The sequence below is a fragment of the Mobula hypostoma genome, chromosome 2 (genome assembly GCF_963921235.1).
Source record: "Mobula hypostoma chromosome 2, sMobHyp1.1, whole genome shotgun sequence".
NCBI classification, from domain to species: Eukaryota; Metazoa; Chordata; class Chondrichthyes; order Myliobatiformes; family Myliobatidae; genus Mobula; species Mobula hypostoma.
Genome location: NC_086098.1, coordinates 97,267,020 through 97,286,347, shown reverse-complemented (window position 1 = coordinate 97,286,347; position 19,328 = coordinate 97,267,020). Strand labels below are relative to the sequence as shown.

Here is a 19,328-nt window from a genome sequence, read left to right as displayed (position 1 = left end):
ACTCTCCACTTGCCCAATACATTTCCATGGAAATTCACAATGCCTGTGTAATTTACTCACTTACCTACATTTCCATTGTTAATCCATTTCCATTCCAATTGGGTGCAACAGTAAAATAGTGGTTAGCGTAACACTATAACCAGCTCAGAGCATCAGAGTTTAAAGTTAAATTCTGGCACCGTCTGTAAGGAGTTTCTCCCTGTGACCACTTGAGTTTCCTTTGGATGCTGGTTAGTAGGTTAATTCATCATTGTAAATTGTCCTGTGATGAAGCTGGTGTTAAATTGGTGTGCTGCTGGGTTGTGTGGCTCATCGGGCCAGAAGGGCCTGTTCCATGCTGTATCTCTAAATCAATAAGTAAGTACACCTCAGGAAAATATATTCAGAGCAAGCCTTCTCACTCTTCCAGGCAAAGGTATTAAGTTGACCATGTCATGGAATGCCGTGATATTGCAGAGATTCTGGTTATCTGGCAAACCTGTGACTTAAATCATAGAAATATTTCTGGACAGAATTATAACTAAGGGTTATTTCACTTTCTCACGGAGAAGTGGTGAAAGGAGGAAAAAAGCCTATGTTTATTTGGGATTTGTTGAGTTTTGTTTCCCATTCAATACATTGTACAATGCACTAATATCCAGTGGTGGATCTTGCAGAAGGCATTGAGACAGAACAGAATGGAGAAGGAAAGTATTTTAGTTACCATCGTCACAATTTAGTGAACCAGACATCCGCTAATGAACTTGCTGGTCATTAAGTAATTGTTTCATACATTGTCCATTTCCATGTGATTAGCTGAGAATTTAACTTGCTGATTCTTTGATGGTCCTTCCCTCTAACTTTTCTCTTCTTTTTGTTGGTAAGGCAGTTTTTTCTTATGATTTGATTTCATAGTTTCTTTTTTGCTTTCATGACTGATTTGTTACATCCAAATTTTCCTTAGATGGTTTTGTCCCTTCTGTCCTACAAGCAGGGTTTGGGGAGAAAAATCATTGACAAAGTTATAAACGTTAAAGAAGTTGGCCCAGATCCAGAAACACATAGAAACAACTCGCACAACCACAGGTGCATATATATCCAAACACACACACAAAGCAATAGAAAGAGCAGGCAAAGTTAAGGCCAAAGAGTAAAGAGACAATGTAATCGAGAATAATCAGGCTGGAACTTGATACTTCTGGCAAGCTGCCCACATTTACTTTTGACATAGGCAATAAACTGAGACTCGCCCTTTTCTGGAGCTTTTCTGAATTTGGCTCATCTGAATGCCCAAAGCTATCAAATCCAAAATGGCTAGGTTCTTCATGCTGGCAGTATTTTTTTCAAATACTATTACATGGGGGCCAAAATAAGCTCTCAGAGCAGTTGATAAAATTCTGGTCAAAGTTGGGTAAACATCAATATTCAAAAGCTATTAAATGTTATTTAAACAGTTAAATATGATTACAAATTAAAGCATACTTTCAAGCAAATAAATCATTTTTTTAAAAGTTCAATTAATTCAAAAATATGTAAATTGGTTAACATGTAGCTCTCCTTTGCAATAATTCTTCTTCAAATGAATGGACTGGTTTGTCCACAATGTATCATATATTGGGTACTATATCTTCCCTGTTTAAATCAAGATGATTGGTGTTTTAAGCCTTTAACTACACAGCACCTGCTGATTCAACATCACCTAGTCTGCATCTTATTTGCCATTAACAAAAGCTCTTTGATCTGAATTCTGGTTGGTTTAAGTTCAGTCACAATTCAGGTAAAAGTTTATAATTTTTTTCATCGCCAGTACGTTATGAAATCAATGGATCAGCAGAAGTTTCTGCTCCAGAGTTCTGTCTCCTTACCAGGGTTAGAAAGTCTCCATGGTCTGAATGCAAAAAGAGCTACAAAAAATTTTAAATCAAAACAGAAATTGCTATAAAAAACTCAGCAGAATAGGTAGCATCTGTAGAGAGAAAAAAAGACAATTAAAGCAGCAGGTTGTTGGCCCTTCATTGCAAATAGAAAGTTCTGATGAAAGGTCACCACTTAAAATAGTCTCTCCATAGGTCAGTCAGAGGAAACCACAACTGGAATTTAGATTTGATAATACACCAATAATTACCAAACTGGCTTAGAGATGAAAAACACCTATTTAGGGGACACCGGTATCGCTGCGAATGGTTGGTACCTCAAAAAGAGACAACACCTCAGGAAGAGGAGAAAAAAGTGACCCTCATAGGACATAGCAGATCCTTTGCCAAATTAAAATGTTTGTATGCCATTCTATGCAAGAAATATCTGAAGCCATCTGAGGCTAGTGCCCCACAGCTTAATGTCAAGATGTAGCCATTTGATGGCTGATCATGATTAATTAATGGAGCCCAGATGGTATTCATACTAATATCAGGTAATTTGCAAATCCTATTAATAGGAGATGATTTGGAATTGACATTTCTACTCAAGTAAATGGGTCCTTACATCTTGAAAAATCTGCAACTGGACAATTGTTAAAAATAATTGATAATCTTGCCAGAATAAAATTTGAAGGAATGGCGACTAATATTTAGTGCCTGCATTATTGACACAACTGCAAGAATATAAGATGTACTGAAAGTCTCATATTTTTCTATGTAATTTTTTTAAACAAAGAGGTTTCCACATGATGCATAGACTTCATAAAATGCATTGTTTTCACAGGTGAAACTCTGGTATGATAAAGTAGGCCACCAGCTGATAGTTAATGTGTTACAAGCCACAGAGCTTCCTTCCCGCGGGGATGGCCGGCCCAGGAATCCTTATGTAAAAATGTACTTCCTTCCAGATCGAAGGTGAAAATTGAGAATCAATTTTTAACTTTTGTGTTTGAATTTTAGCTGCGCATACATTTGTGCTAATGTGTTAGGCATAGTGTTGTTACATCTCCAATTATTTCTTTGCTTTCATTAGAATAAAAGTCAATTGTCTATCTGTTTTGCAAACATTGGCTCTCATGTTTAAAAGCCCTTATCCATCCTGCTAGATCGAAAGGATTGAAGAACAGCAATGGGTTATCACAGTAGATGTTGTTTCCCATTAGATTGTCACAAATTGCTTTGTAAATTTACATGGAATAAAATTTACGAAATCCTGCATTGAGCAGAAATTCCATATACACATTGAGGGTCAGATCTTATGAAGGACACAAAGATTTTTGAATAATGCTAGCCATTAAATTGTTAAATTGCTATTATTATCACATGCATCAAGATAGAGTGAAAAATTTTGTTTTGCATGTCATCCATACAGTTCATTTCATCACATCAGTACATTGAGGTAGTACAAGGGAAAGGCAACGAAGAAGCAATAACAGAATGCACAATATAATATATTACGGAGAAAATGCTGTACAGGTAGACAATAAGGTGCAAGGCTATAACAACATAGATTGTGAGGTGAAGAGTCTACCTACCATAGAAGGGAACCATTCAGTAGTCTTTTAACAGTGGGATAGAAGTTGTCCTGGAGAATAGTAGTACTTGCTTGCAGGTTTTAGTATCTTCTGCCCGATATGATGAGGAAGAAGAGAAAATGTCTGAGATGTGTGAAGTTTTTGATTATGCTGGCTACTTTACCAAGTTAGGAAGAGGTGTAGACAAACTCCATTGAGGTGAGGCTGGTTTTCATGATGTGCTGAACTGTATCCACAATTCTCTTCAGTTTCTTATGGTCTCAGGCAGACCAGCTGTGATACTTCCAAATAGGATGCTATCTATGGTGCCTCTGTAAAAATTGGTGAGGTGCCAAATTTCTTTAGCCTTCTGAGATAGTAGAAACACTTGTGTACTTTATTGCCCAGGGTATCTACATGGTTGGGCCAGAACAGGATGTTGGTGATGTTCCTGTTCAAATTGCCACCGTTCATTTCCTATTGGCCAAGTTAATTCTCCCTGACAACCAGGTTAATACAGAAACCGGAGCAAGGTTCACAATTTCCAAGCCAGATCCATAGCCTTGATAAGCTCAGAATTTTGTAGGATACATTTTTTAAAGTGAATAGATTAATCTAAATTAGAAAGATGTATGTGCGGTGATACATGAATGTATTGGTTTTATTAATATTGACAAAAGAATGCTATCATGAAATCTTTGCATGCACCCTTTGCATTTCTAGCTAACTATGTGATACGTAATTTTTTTCTCCTTTGAGGAAAACTGGCCTTCATCTTACTTCTGTAAGTTTTAAGATACTACACCAGACCTACAGAAACTGTCACAGGAGGGACAGATAGAATTTGAGGAGGCAGATACAAGGCTTGATGGGGTTCTTGCATACTCCTTTTAGCTGCTTATGCTCACCTCTCCATGCTTGCATCCGAGAGCCTCGAGGTGCTTAATGCCTTCTTGAATGTTTCTTTGCCAATTTAAGCAGATTGGACAGCGAATCCCATGAGTCAATGAAGATGATACATTTTCTCAAGGAGGTTTAGAACACTTCTTTGAAGCATTATCTCTGTCCTTTGGGAAACTTCTTGCAATATAAAGGTTGGAAAAGAGTACATGGCTTGGGAGTCTTGATGCGAGATATGTGAGCCTTGAATAGTACATTGACATTGGTGTACTTGGAACTCTGCAAGATTTTCCAAGGATAGCATTGGTCATGCCTCTCCAGTGCTTAAAAGTAGTTGTCTATATCTCTGATGCATACAAACAGGCAGAAATCACTGCTACTCAATAGACAATGAGGTTGATGTCAAGATTGAAGTGTTAATATGAAACACATCTCAGGTGAAGGTTGTGGAGGCATTGGTGGATTTTGTTGTCAATCCTAAGCAATAGATGGCAGTATTGCACCACATAACATCGATTCTCACTCAACTCTGGAATTTATAAGACAAAACTTAATATTCTTTTAAAAATCGCAGCTTAGCAAAATCATAACACATTTTAATATAATATTTACATAAATTCTTTGATGCTTTCAAAATGGATTCAACTAACAAATTCAAACAGAATCTCCATTCTGAAGAAATCAGAAGTACTCAGCCATGTTTTGTGTCACACAGAATATATTTTCATAAAATAAAGAAATTGACTCTATGATAGTCAAAGAAGGTTGATTTTGACATGTTTGTTGTCATTTTAATGGCAGTTGGCATCACGTGTTCTGTGTTCAAAAGGAATACATGTTTATATCAAGCTCCCATTGTTATCTCACAGTATCTCGAGTTATTATTTATTACAGTGATGATTTCCTTCATTTTCTTGCTCTTTAATCTTCAACTGTTTTCGCTCCTTTCATATTAAAATTAGAATCTTCATTAGTCTCTCTCAATCAATATTGACAAGTTGTGGCAGATTTGCAGACAAAAATTGTTCCTATTACCAGATATTTTGGGGTCAGGTGCACAGATTTAAAATCTGGGGGAAAATTATCTGGGAAAAATGACAAAAACTTTTTTAATGAAGAAAATGATGATCTGGAACTTACTGCCAATCAGGGAGGTGGACAATAAGTCAAGCAGAGCCTTCAGAGTCATAGTCATTCATACATGAACAGGCCATAAAGACCACCGTATCCATGATGATCATTGTGAACAATTCCATATTTAATCCCATTTTATAGTGTTCTATGCCTGGGCAATATCTAGTCATTTCATAAGTGCTACCAACAACTTTATTTTCACCACTTTCTCAGAGAGTGTATTCCATTTGCTCACTTGGCATGACTGGAGAGTGACTGCCTTTGACCTCTGGCAAAGTGTGGCCTCAGATTATCCTGGTAAAATCAAGGTAAATGGGTATCAAAGGAAAAATACTCCAATGGTTGAAGTCACACCTCACACAAAGATATATACTGTTGTGTTTGCTCAAATTTGATGCCTAGTCAATACCTGATGGTCAATCCATTTTTTACTATATCTTCTGGCAGTTGAAGTGCACCTGAGTAGCTTGGCCAGCTATTTCAGAGGGAATGGGGTGGGCCACAATTCACTTTTAAATCTGCCAAAATTCCTTGTGGTTCTATGCTGGCCCAATCATCTTCAGCAACTGCATCAATCACCTTCCTTCTGTTGTTTGATCAGAAGTGTCAATGTTGGCTTACGATTGCAATGTTCAATACTATTCACAATTCAGCATCAACTACTTGAATGTACATTCTTTCCACCACAGAGAGCCAATGTGCAACAACTACCTTGATGTGCATTCCTTCCACCACAGAGAGCCAATGTGCATTCCTTCCACCACAGACAGCCAATGTACATCAACTATCTTAATGTGCATTCCTTCCACCACAGACAGCCAATATGCATCAACTCTCTCATGTGATCAACTCCTCTTTTGATTTTTTTTTTAGCACTTACTTGAGAGGCAGTTTACAAGAGTTAGTTAATAAATAGGTATGTTTCGGGGATGTAGGAATAAAACTGAGTTTAGAAGCTGGGAGATCCTGTTATGACTATACAAGATGGTGATGAGGCTGCACTTGAAGTTTTGTGTTCAGTTTTGATCACCCTGTTATTAAACTGGAAAATGTGCAGAAAAGATTTACAAAGTTGTTGTCAGACTTGAGGGACATAGTTTAGGGAGAGGTCAGACAGGCTAGGACTTGTAGTGTTGGAGATTGAGAGATGATCTTATAGAGGTGTATATAATCATAAGAGGTGTAGATAGGGTAAATACACTCAGATTTTTATTCCCTGGCATTTCGGGATCATGAACTAGAGGACATAGATATAAAAAATGAGAGGGAAAAGATTTATGGGAACTTGGGACAACTTTTTCACCCAGAAGGTAGTACATATATGGAATGAGTTATCAGAGAAGGTAGTTGAGACAGGTACAACAACTTTTCATATATATTTGGACATGTATGGATAGGAAGGTTACTGGCCAAGCACAGACAAATGAGACTAGCTTGGATGGGCATCTTGGTCAGCATGGGTGAATTGGGCCAAAGAGCCTGTTTGCATGCTGTATGACTCTTAGGAACCACTCCAAGGAAATGAATAGAATGATCCTGGTGCAGTACTAATGGAATGCTGTTCTATCAGACTGCCATCCTTTGGTGAGACATTAAAACGAGTTTCTGCCTGCTCTTCCAACACCCACAGTATCACTTCAAGGAAGGGCGGGGAATTTCTTGGATTTCTATCCTCAATTAATGTTTCTAAATTTGACTATTTAGATTAGATTATGAAGACACGCAGTCTTCTTTTATTGTCTTTTAGTAATGCATGCATTAAGAAATGATACAATATTTCCTCCGGTGTGATATCACAAAACACAGGCAGACCAGAAATGAAAAAAAACTAACAAAACCTCATAATTATAACATATAGTTACAACAGTGCAGCAATACCATAACTTGATGAAGAAGTCCATGAGCACAGTAAAGTTCAAAGTCACTCAAATGTCCCACATCTCACACAGACGGAGAGAAGGAAGAAAAACTCTCCCTGCCATACCCGACCACGGTCCGACTCTGAGTCATCTGAAAACTTCGAGCTCTGATCAGCTGTCCAACACCGAATACTGAGGGCCATCGCTATCCGGACGATTTGACCTCCTTCTCGGTCACCAACAGCAGGCAAAGCCGGGGATTTCGAGGCCTACCCTCTGAAAGATTCCCGACCATGCAGTAACGACAGCAGTGAACGAGCGTTTCAGAAATTTTTCCAGATGTTCCTCTGTGCTTTCACGTCCATCTTCATCAAATCAGAATTGTCCACGGCCCCTATTTAACAGATACAATATCATTTTTCATCGGAGGGCTGCGCACGCGCGGCACGCTGCTTCTCTTCTCTTCCCGCCACGGTATTTGGGTACCGTTTTTATTTTGGAAACATGCAGTACACCATTTATCAGGTGCATTTCCTATATTGCAATGGTGACCACTCTCAGATATGCTTTATTGCCTATAATATTCCATGGGATATACAGTCAGTTGCCACTTCATTAGAAGCACCTGTACACCTTGTAAATGCAAATATCTAGTCAGCCAATCATGTGACACCAACTCAATGTACTGTAATGCCCTGCTTAAGATTTCTACTGCTGTGCTGTAGATGTTTCATATTAGCAGTTTCTGCAAAAGCAGTGTGTCCTGCTGGTAGAATGTTATAGTGATAAAAAACTAGAGATAAGAAGCCCTTAACTTCAACTTAAGAATGTAATGCCAGCCAGTTGGAAGAAAGTTCAAGAGAGAGCAGAGAGAGATTGGTGACGGATAGTAGTCTGGTTTGGAGTCTTTTTTTGGTGGGAGTTGCGGAGAGGACAGGAGGGAAGGTGCCGAGAATGCTGTGAGTGCTTTGTGCAGATGAATGGCTCCAAGGAGGAAGAACCAGCCAATACTCCCAAGAACTTTATTTGAGCAAAGTTCAGAATGTGGTGCATGCCTTTACACAGATCGTGGGTCCAGTTTGTGAGTAAAAGACAACTCCAGGATGAGCTCCAACTTTATGTGCACATTGGATAGGTTTAACTGTAATGGGCCCTTTTATTATTTTTTCTTCTCTCTTTCCTACTGTTTAATAAAGCTGAAATTGGTAAATATACTTCTTTATAATTGTATGTGGTGTATGATCTGTAATTGGAACATCACAACATTCCCAAACAAGAGAAAATCTGCAGATGCTGGAAATCCAAGCAACATGCACAAAATGCTGGTGGAACTCAGCAGGCCAGACAGCATCTAGGAAGAGAGTACAGTTGACGTGTTGGGCAGTCTTGCGTAAGGGTTTCAGTCCAAACCGCCGACTGTATTCTTTTCCATTGATCACAATGTTCCTGGTTGGTTGAACCCCAAATCATACCAACCCGAGACATATATTGTTTATGAACGATGGCCTTCTCATCACTGAGTCACATGGCAAAGCCAGCTAATGAGCCAAGTTTGCATATGAACCTGGTGAGGAGGTTACAGTACAAAACCACAAAGACATGGTCCAGAGGTTCACTTGTTGTTCAGACCAAATATTAAAATAAGGAAGAAATTCGATCTTAGTGACTTTGACTGTTACGTGATTGCTGGTGCCAGATGGTGAGGTTTGAGTATCCAAGAAGCTGCTGATCTCCTGGGATTTTCATGCACTGTCATCTCTAGAGTCTCTGGAGTTTACAAAGTGGCAGTTGAAATATGGTTGAAAACACCTTGTTAATGAGGGAGGTCAGAGGAGAATGTCCAGACTGGTTCAAGCTGACAGCAAAGTGACAGTAACTGAAACAACCACATATTACAATAGTGGTGTGTAGAAGAGCACCTCTGAATGCACAACCAATTGAATCTTGAAGTGGCTTAGCTATAGCAGCAGAAGAACACACCAGGGTTCACTCCTGTACGTAGTAAAGTGGCCACTGAATGGATAAATGTATATTTGTTTACTTTCTTCAGGATTGTAAATTGAACTGCATTGGTATCATATTTCATTTTGGCCCACATTGATTATGTGTAAATTGTGTATATTGTAAAGAAAGGTACCTCAAAAATTTCACAACTCTATGTTTCAGCATTTTGACTTAACAGAGTCTATAAGATTCAGATACCTTGCACATAGTGATAGTCACACAGCACAGAAGAACATCTCTCAGCCCACTGTATTAATACCACTCATCAGACTTCTTTTTTAATCCCATTTACTGATGGCAAAATCTCGGCACATTTCCATCCGTGAGGCAGCAGCTCTAAAGCAGACTTAGAATCAGAGCGTTATGCAGCATGGAAACTGCTTCATTAAACTCTAGGCCTTCAAATTTAAAGAGATGAAACTGAACATAAGATTAAATGATTGTTGCCAATTCTTTGTGACAGAGATACGAGAATGAGTGTGGGCAAATTGATAAATGTAACTCAATGTGATACAAGTCTGCACAAAGGGAGACTGCAGAGTGAGTTTGTGACAGTTCCTTGTGGACTTCACGCACCAGATTTAAAAAGTGACTGGGGCCTGTCAGGATTTGTCTGTGCAGTGGGAGATCGCAAGTGAGTTGGAGACAGTTCCTTGCGGACTTCGCACACGAGGTTTAAAAAGCGACTCGGGCCTGTTAGGACTTGTCTATGCAGCGGGACATCGCAAAGTGAGTTAGAAACAGTTCCTTGTGACTTCATGGACCAGGTTTGAAAAAGCAACCGGGGCCCGTTAGGACTTTCTGCGGGCTACAATCATTGTGAAAAATAATTTGTTGGTGAGGCAGCACAAGGTTCTTGGCCTTTCAGAACTTTTTGACAGGTTGCAATCATAACGATCTCTTAGGCACTTGGCAGGGGCCAATAAAAAGAAGCGAGGTGTAAGTGGACTGGCCATTGTTGGAGTGGACAGTGTTAAAGTGGTCAGGGTTTGGCTCAACAGGTTTAGGAAAGAACAGGCAGAGGCTAGAACTTAAGCTTGAGAAGTTAGAGGTATAGCAAGTATAAGCAGGGTGATAATTCAGGCAGTAGAATGTTTATCTTGTGAGATGTGGGATTTTGAGGTACCTGACTGTCTCCCTGACGACTACATCTGTAGAAGTTACAATCAACTGCAGCTCCTGACTGACAAGGCCAAGGGACTGGAGCTGGATATACTCAGGACCATCCAGGTGGCTGAAAACCTCATAGATGAGACTTTTTCTGAGGTGGTCACATCCTGAGTGTAGGCTTCAGGTAGTAGGTAAGTGATCACCAGGAGACATAAAGGGAGTAAGCAGTTAGTGCAGGATACCTTGTGACCATTCCCCTCAGCAACAAGTATACCCTTTGGAAACTGCTGTGGTATGGGGGGATAACCTATCAGGTCACAGTAGCAGGAGCTAGGTCAATGGCACTGTGACCTTCTCTGAGGCTCAGCAGGGTAAGATTAGGCAGGATGATAGTGATAGGAGATTCATTAGTTAGAGTGACGGACAAGAGATTCCGTGGCCGCAATAACAACGCCAGGTTGGTGTGTTGCCTCCCAGGTGCTATGGTCCACAATGTCCCAGAACAGCTGCAGAGATTCTCAAGAGGAAGGGTGAGTAGCCAGAGGTTGTGGTGCACTTTGGCACCAGTGACATAGGTAGAAAGGAGCAAGATGTTCTGTGCAGTGAGTATATGCTTTTAATACCATCATTCCAAATAAACTGATTCCTAAGCTCCGGAACCTGGGCCTTAGCACTCAGATCTGCAGCTGGATCTTCAACTTCCTCACAGACAGGACCCAGGCTGTAAAAATAGGGGACAAGCTCTCCTCTACAATCACTCTGAGCACCGGTGTCCCACAAGGCTGTGTACTCAGCCCCCTGCTGTACTCACTGTACACCGATGATGGTGTAGTCAAGTTTCCATCGAACACAATATATAAAGTTTGCTGATGACACAACAATTGTAGGCCGTATCTCGGGTAATGATGAGTTTGAGTACAGAAAGGAAATTAAGAACCTGGTGGCATGGTGTGAAGACAATAGCCTATCCCTCAATGTCAGCAAGACGAAGGAATTGGTTGTTGACTTCAGAAGGAGTAGGGGACCGCACGACCCCATTTAGATCAGTGGTGCGCAAATGGAACAGGTCAGAAGCTTTAAGTTCCTCTGGATCATTATCACAAATGACCTGACTTGGTCCAACCAAGTAGAGTCCACTGCCAAGAAGGCCCACCAGCGCCTTTACTTCCTAAGAAAGCTAAAGAAATTTGGCCTGTCCCCTAAAACTCTCACTAATTTTTATAGATGCACCATAGAAAGCATTCTTCTAGGGTGCATCACAACCTCGTATGGAAGTTGTCCTGTCCAAGACCGAAAGAAGCTACAAAAGATCGTGAACACAGCCCAGCACATCACACAAACCAACCTTCCGTCCTTGGACTCACTTTACGCTGCACGCTGTCGGAGCAGTGCTGCCAGGGTAATCAAGGACATGACCCACCCAGACAACACACTTTTCGTCCCTCTTCCCTCCAGGAGAAAGCTTAGGAGCTTGAAGATTCGTATGGCCAGATTTGGGAACAGCTTCTTTCCAACTGTGATAAGACTGCTGAACGGATCCTGACCCAGATCTGGGCTGTACCCTCCAAGTATCTGGACCTGCCTCTCGTTTTTTTTTGCACTACCTTACGTTCCCTTTTCTACTTTCATTTATGATTTATAATTTAAATTTTTAATATTTACTATTGATTTGTACTCCAGGGAGCGCAAAGCTCAGAATCAAATATCGCTGTGATGATTGTATGCTCTAGTATCAATTGTTTGGCGACAATAAAGTGTAAAGTATAAAGTATGGAGTTAGGGAAGAGGTTGAAGAGCTGGATCTCCAAGGTAGTAATTTCTGGATTACTCCTAATACCATGTGTCAGTCAGGGCAGGAATAAGGTGATAGTACAGATGAATGAGTGGCTGCGGAAGTGGTGTGGGGGCAGGGTTTCAGTTTCTGGATCATTGGGATTTCTCTTGGAGAAGATATGACCTGCACCTGAACCTGAGGGGAACCAATATACCTGCAGATAAGTTTGTTACTGTAGGGGAAGGTTTAAATAATGTGGCTGGAGGATGAGTACTAGAGTGATAGGGCTGAAGATGGAGCAGTGGGTATGCAAGTATGAGGACAGGTGGATGATACGGCATTATTACAGTCAAGGGATGAGTTGAGGTGTAACATGAGGGCAAAGTCAAAAAGGTGCTGAATCCAGGACTGAAGGTGTGATATTTAAATGCACATAGTTTAGAGAATAAGGTCAATGATCTTGTTGTGCAGTTAGAGATTGGGAGGTATGACCTTCTAGACATTACTGAGTCATAACTGAAAGAGGAGCTTAACACCCAAGGATGCACATTCCATCGAAAGGACAGACAGGTAGACAGAGGGTGTGGGTTGGCTCTGTTGATAAGGTGTTACACATGAGGCGGCTAAACAGGATAAGAGCCCATGGTATTACAGGAAATACTAGCATGGCTAGAAGATAAGTTGACTGACAAAAGACAAAGAGTGGGAATAATGGGGGCCTTTTCTAGTTTGCTGCCGGTGACTAGTGATGTTCTGCAGGGTCGGTATTGGGATCACTTCCTTCACATTATATGTCAGTAATTTGGATGACAGAATTGATGGTTTGTGGCCAAAATTGTGGATGATACAAAGATTGGTGGAGGGTTAGGTAGTCTACAGAAGGACTTAGACAGATTGGGAGAATAGCAAAGAAGTGGCAGATGGAATATAGTGTGTGGTCATGACTTTGGTGAAAGAATAAAGGCATAGACCATTTTCTAAACGGTGAGAAAATTCAAAAACCAGAGGTGCAAAGGGGCTTGGGAGTATTTGTGCAGGATTCCATACCACTTAACTTGCAAGTTGAGTCACTGGTGAGGAAGATAAATGCAATGTTCAAAGTTCAAAGCAAATTTATTATCAAAGTACATTTATGTCACCATATACAACTCTGAGATTCATTTCCTTGTGGGCATACACAATAAATCCATAATAGAATCAATGGAAGACTGCACCAACTTGGATAGTCAATCAGTGTGCAAGAGACAATAAACTGTGCAAGTACAAAAAGAAGGAAATAATAACTGTAAATAAATAAGCAATAAATATTGGGAACATGAGATGAAGATTCCTTGAAAATGGGTCCATAGGTTATGGGAAATTTTCAATGATGGAGCAAGTGAAGTTGAGTAAAGTTATCCCCTTTGGTTCAAGAGTCTAATGGATAAGGGTAGTAACTGTTCCTGAACCTGGTGGTGTGAGTCCTGAGACTCCTGTACCTTCTTCCTGGTGGCAGCAATGAGAAGAGAGCATGTCCTGGGTGGTGGGGGTTCCTGAAGATGGATGCTACTTTCCTGCGACAAAGTCTGTTATAGATGTGCTCAATGGTGGGACAGCTTTACCTGTGATGGACTGGGCCATATCCACTACGATTTATAAGATTTTCCATTCAAGGGCATTGGTGTGTACATACCAGGCTGTGATGCAGCCAGTCAATATATTCTGCATTACACCTCTATAGAAGTTTGTCAAAGTTTTAGGTGTCATGTCAAACCTTCGCTAAATGTTAAATTATATGTTTGCATTTATTTCTAGAGCAATAGGATGTAAGAGCAAGGTCAGGAGTTAAGGGTGAAAGGTGGGAAGTTTAAGAGAAACATGAGGGGAAATTTCTTCTCTCAGATGGTCATGAGTGTGGACTGAGCTGCCAGCACAAGTGGTAGCATGATTTCAACGTTTAAGAGGAGTTTGAATAGCTACATGGATAGTAGGGATATGGAGGGCTATGGCTACCCCTGACATCTCCTCTGTACCTACTTCCAAGCACCTTAAAACTATGCCCTCTCATGCTAGCCATTTCAGCCCTGGGAAAAATGCCTCTGACTATCCACATGATCAATGCCTCTCATCATCTTATACACCTCTGTCAGGTTCATCTTCACTACATCTACTGCTCTACCTTCATCAATGTGATTAGTCACATCCTCAAAAAATTCAATTAGGCCTGTAAAGCACGACCTGCCTTTGACGAAACCATGCTGACTATTCCTAATCATATTATGCCTCTCTAAATGTTCATAAATCCTGCCTCTCAGGATCTTTTCCATCAATTTACCAACCAACCATTTTGAGTCTGGTGGTCGTGGCATGGATACTAAGTAGCCTTCTCCCTGATGAGAGGGGGACAAAAAGTCTATGATACAGGATGCGTGGGAACCTTCATTATGTTACTGGCATTTCTCTGGCACCTTTCTCTACACACCTCCTTGATGCCAGGTAGGTTGGTGCCGTTGATACTTTGGGGTACTTTTGTCTACCTATTGTAGAGCTTTCTTGTCTGCTGCATTGCGGTTTCCATACCAAGCAGTGATGCAGCTTATCAGAATGTACACTGTTTCACATCTGTAGAGTGATGTGCGTGTGGATATGCAAAGTCCAGATCTCTTCAGCCTCCTCAGACATAAAGGTGTTGGTGAGCTTTCTTGACTATGTAGAGTGTGCTCTGGGATTATTAGAGGTTGTGTATGATGTGCATTCCCAGGAGTTTGAAACTGCTCACAGTTTCCGCTGCTTTGCCCCTGATGTAAAGGGGGTGTTAGTTGTGCGAGTTCTCCTGAACTCTCCTTTGTCTTGACATTGAGGAAGATATTATTTGCCTGGCCCTTCTCTGTAAGCTGTTTCATTGTTATTGGTGATGAGCCCCACCACTGACATGTCATCAGCAAACTTGGTGATGTGGTTGCTCGGGTGTTTAGCCATGCAGTGATGTGTGAGCAGAGCGTATAATAGCGGGCTCAGCACACAACCCTGGGGGACACTCATTTTGAGAATGATGGGGAGAGAGGAGTGGTTGTTTGACCAGCTGAACAATCATAATTTAACTTTTGAATATTTTGTCTAATGTTGAAATATTTGTGTGAAGAAATTAAACAAAAGTATAAAGTGAGATTTTTTAGAATTTTGTTTATTGTTCATTTACAGTATGCCAATTGCATATTCTACCAAGCATTAACTTTCCAAGATATCTTATTGGTTTATAACTATCTGATGTTTTTGGTATTTCAGTTGCTGATTCTGGTGAGCAGCATTGACTATGGAGGAGTGCTGAATTATGCACAGTATCCTCAGGATTCCTGTAACAGGCTACACGTGCTGAAATCCTGTGGATACTGAAAGTGTCGTGCTGTAGTGACGGCACATCACTGGCTTTGCTGACATTGTATTTGCTAGATCTAGGTCAATATCATCAGCAAATATCCGTAGTGTAGCATTTAGTGTAATGCTATTATAGTCAGGGCATCAGAATTCGGAGTTCACTTCTGCTGCTATCTCTAAAGAGCTTGTACATTCTCCCCGTAACCACATGGGTTTCCTCCTAGTGCTCCAACTTCTTACCACAGTCCAAAGATGTACCATTTAGCAGGTTAATTGGTCATTATAAATTGTCCTGTTGATTATGCTAGAGTTAAATAGGTGGGCCTCTGCATGGTGCAGCTCATTGGTCCAGAAGGGCCTGTACGACACTGTATCTCTAAATAAAAAAATAAATACATACATACATACATAACTTATGGCTTTTCAGGACTTCTTTAAAAATTCAGAGCTCTTTGAATAATTCACTTTGAAAATGCAGAACTTGTCTTGACTTGGTTTGTATTTTGAACTTGGTTATTTGATATCGGTTGGCAACTGAAATTGAGCTGTGTATTTTAACTGGCAGTGACAAGAGTAAGAGGAGGACCAAAACAGTCAAGAGAAGCTTAGAGCCAAAATGGAACCAAACATTTATCTATTCTCATGTACATCGAAGAGACTTTCGAGAACGAATGTTAGAGATCACATTGTGGGATCAGCCCCGAGTGCAAGAAGAAGAAAGTGGATTTCTTGGAGAGGTAAAATACACGAACACCTTTAAAGCTGGGTTTATTATTATTAAAGCATTCCTTTTTTCCACTCATGACAGTAATGATTGGTTAGGCACTGACAGAATCTATATTAACTAACAATTACCTTTATTGGTTCAGTTAACAACATGTTCAGTTCAGTTTAAACCAAGCATACAATACTAAATATTTGTGCACACACCCACTGTTTAGCTGACAATCCCTAATTAGTCAAAGAAGAGAAGGTGAAGTTCTTGGGAACAGGAGTTCGCACTGGGCAGGCTTTCCTCTTGATTCCAGTGTTATTTCATGTTTCAATGTGAAGTCATCAACTTCCACAATAGTTGGTCTATGGAGTTTTCATTACTTCTACGTCTGAAATCCTCTGTTCTTATCCTTTTTTAAAATCAGAACAGACTGTCATGTTTTGATTTAATTGGCTCAGGCTTATTTGACTGGTTTGTGTAAGGTTCTTATTGGATCTGACCCAGCTAGACTTCTGTCTCATGCCATTTTCTTGTTCTCCCTACATCAACAATTCATCCTGGTCAGCCAAACACTGGGCTGAGGTTACTTCAGGTCATAGGGCATTTCTTTCCACAAATCTGCCATTTCTCCTAACCAACTAAACAATTTATAACTGCTTCTTATCTCGAAATGATCTCTGACCATGTTATGTTGACTTTCAATTGCACCGATCAAACTACAGTATCCCTAAGCAAAAACCAATTCATAAAGTAGTTTACCAAATGGTGGTCAAAAGGACATTCTCCCTAAACGGCAGCCACCACTCCAGTGATGCTTAAGTTAAGATATGAGATGTAATATTTTAATATGAAAAAAATGATTCATGGCATTCCTCATGGACAGCTGATGATGATATGTGTTTTATATGAGAAGGTGAAGGAGTTCAACATGTGATCTCAGAAGGTCTCTCTTCAGAGACTATAATCTGAAATTACCTTATAACCATTGACATTATAGAACTGAATAGAAAAATCTGGCCTCACAGTTTACAATGACAAGTATTCATGCATAATACTAATTAAGGTTATTAGACAGAAAGTATTTGCTGTATAATAATGTCCATTTTAATAATAAACGAGATACCTTATTTTAGAATCACAGTACTCAGTACTTAAAAGGACAATGACCTTGGTGTTTTCACAAGGCAGCATGGTGACATGCTTCCAATAATGAATTCATTGGGTACTTTCCTTGCCCTGATATTTATATAATTCCCAATTTCCCTGCTAAAAGACTTTCTCTATCTGTCACTTAAGTTTATAATCATCCACATCCCGTTCTGAATTCAATCTTTATCCAGTTCTCTCTCAGAAATTTCCCTACAGCCTTTTCGTTGCTTGACTGCTGCAAATGACATTGTTGCACTTTTTCAGATCCTTATAGAGCTGGAGACGGCATTGCTGGATGATGAACCACACTGGTATAAACTTCAGACACATGACGTATCTTCACTACCTCTGCCCCAGCCATCACCCTACATGCCACGGAGGCATGTCCATGGGGAAAGTCCCAGTAAAAGGCTACAAAGTAGGTGATTGATTAACATAATCCCTTTGAGAATCCAGGAAACCGCAAACATTCTAACGTAAATATTAAATGTAAAAAATATTTGGTTAACTTTGTTAAATGTTAATTGAAATGAGAAGAGCAATTTCAACTTGTACTTTGATTTAATTGAAGCAAAATATCACAAGGTGATTTACAGGAATATATTTCCACAAGAAATGATACCATTTCCCATGAAGGGTTCATCAGATGCTTGATCAAAAAGAAAAAGTAAGTTTTAAAGAGAATCTCAGAAGAGGTAAGAGTGTCAGAGAGGCAAATAAAGTATTTTTCAGAGGTTATACCTTCAGTAAATGAAAGCGAGGGCACAGATGATGGAGCTCAGAATATATGGTCAGAATGAGAAGAGAGCAGATAATTCAGTGTATTTTAAGGCTGGAGGAGATTAAATATTTGAATAAAAACAAGTCTTGTGAAAGTTAGATATTGCTTAATCAGGAATCAATATCTATTAGTATGCAAGGACTGAAGGAACCTAATGTGAATTGGGACTAGGACAGATAAGTTTTGGATGAATTTGTGTTTACAGAGATAGGAGTTGGAAAATCAGCCAGAAGAGCTTGAAATCATTGTTCAGAACACAATAAAGGCATGGTTAAGTTTTTATCTGTAGCTTATGAACTGCCACCTTGTGGTGCACAAAGGTGAAGCTGAGAGATTGTAGTGATACCTCCATTGTGAGCTTGCAGTTTTATTCAATTTTAAAGAGTTGCCATAGATTTTGTGATGGCTTTAATATTTCCAAAATATGGAAGGGGGAATTATTTGCTCATCTGGCACTGAAGTTGGCAAGAAGGTTTAAGATTTGCTCAAGTGATGCTATGTCTTAGTTTGGAGAAAATTAGAAGTCAAACCTTTGAGCCTGTGTTTGATTTTGAGAAAGGATGGGGTTCATTTGCTCGTTATTATCATTTGAGTTAATTGATAGATTTCCTCCACGATCCAATTGTGAATTTTTGGTACTTTTTTTTGCTGGCGGTTTGATGTTTATAACCATATAACAATTACAGCACGGAAACAGGCCATCTCGGCCCTTCTAGTCCATGCTGAACACTTACTCTCACCTAGTCCCACCAACCTGCACTCAGCCCATAACCCTCCATTCCTTTCCTGTCCATATACCTGTCCAATTTAACTTTAAACGACAACATCGAACCTGCCTCAACCACTTCTGCTGGAAGTTCGTTCCACACAGCTACTACTCTCTGAGTAAAGAAGTTCCCCCTCATGTTACCCCTAAACTTTTGCCCTTTAACTCTCAACTCATGTCCTCTTGTTTGAATCTCCCCCACTCTCAATGGAAAAGCCTATCCACGTCAACTCTGTCTTTAGAAGCTTCTTTTTTTTTAGAAGCTTTTTTTTTCCACACTTTTTCTTGCTTAGTAGGGTTTCTTTTCTCTTTTTTTTCCATCACCAAAAATATTTTCAGTCTTTATAATGTTTTTTTTCTTGAGACATTGTAA

At 39.9% G+C, this 19,328-nt stretch overlaps 1 protein-coding gene across 2 annotated transcripts in view; it reads left to right on the top strand.

Moving 5' to 3' along the window:
* Positions 1-19,328, top strand: part of LOC134342316 (regulating synaptic membrane exocytosis protein 1-like) — a 622,982-nt gene that overhangs the window by 372,622 nt on the left and 231,032 nt on the right. For both annotated transcript variants that reach the window (XM_063040293.1, XM_063040291.1), the window contains exons 13-15: positions 2,680-2,810; positions 16,110-16,281; positions 17,673-17,826. In XM_063040293.1, coding sequence (XP_062896363.1) covers positions 2,680-2,810; positions 16,110-16,281; positions 17,673-17,826 — 457 coding nt within the window. The remainder of the gene's footprint in view (positions 1-2,679; positions 2,811-16,109; positions 16,282-17,672; positions 17,827-19,328) is intronic.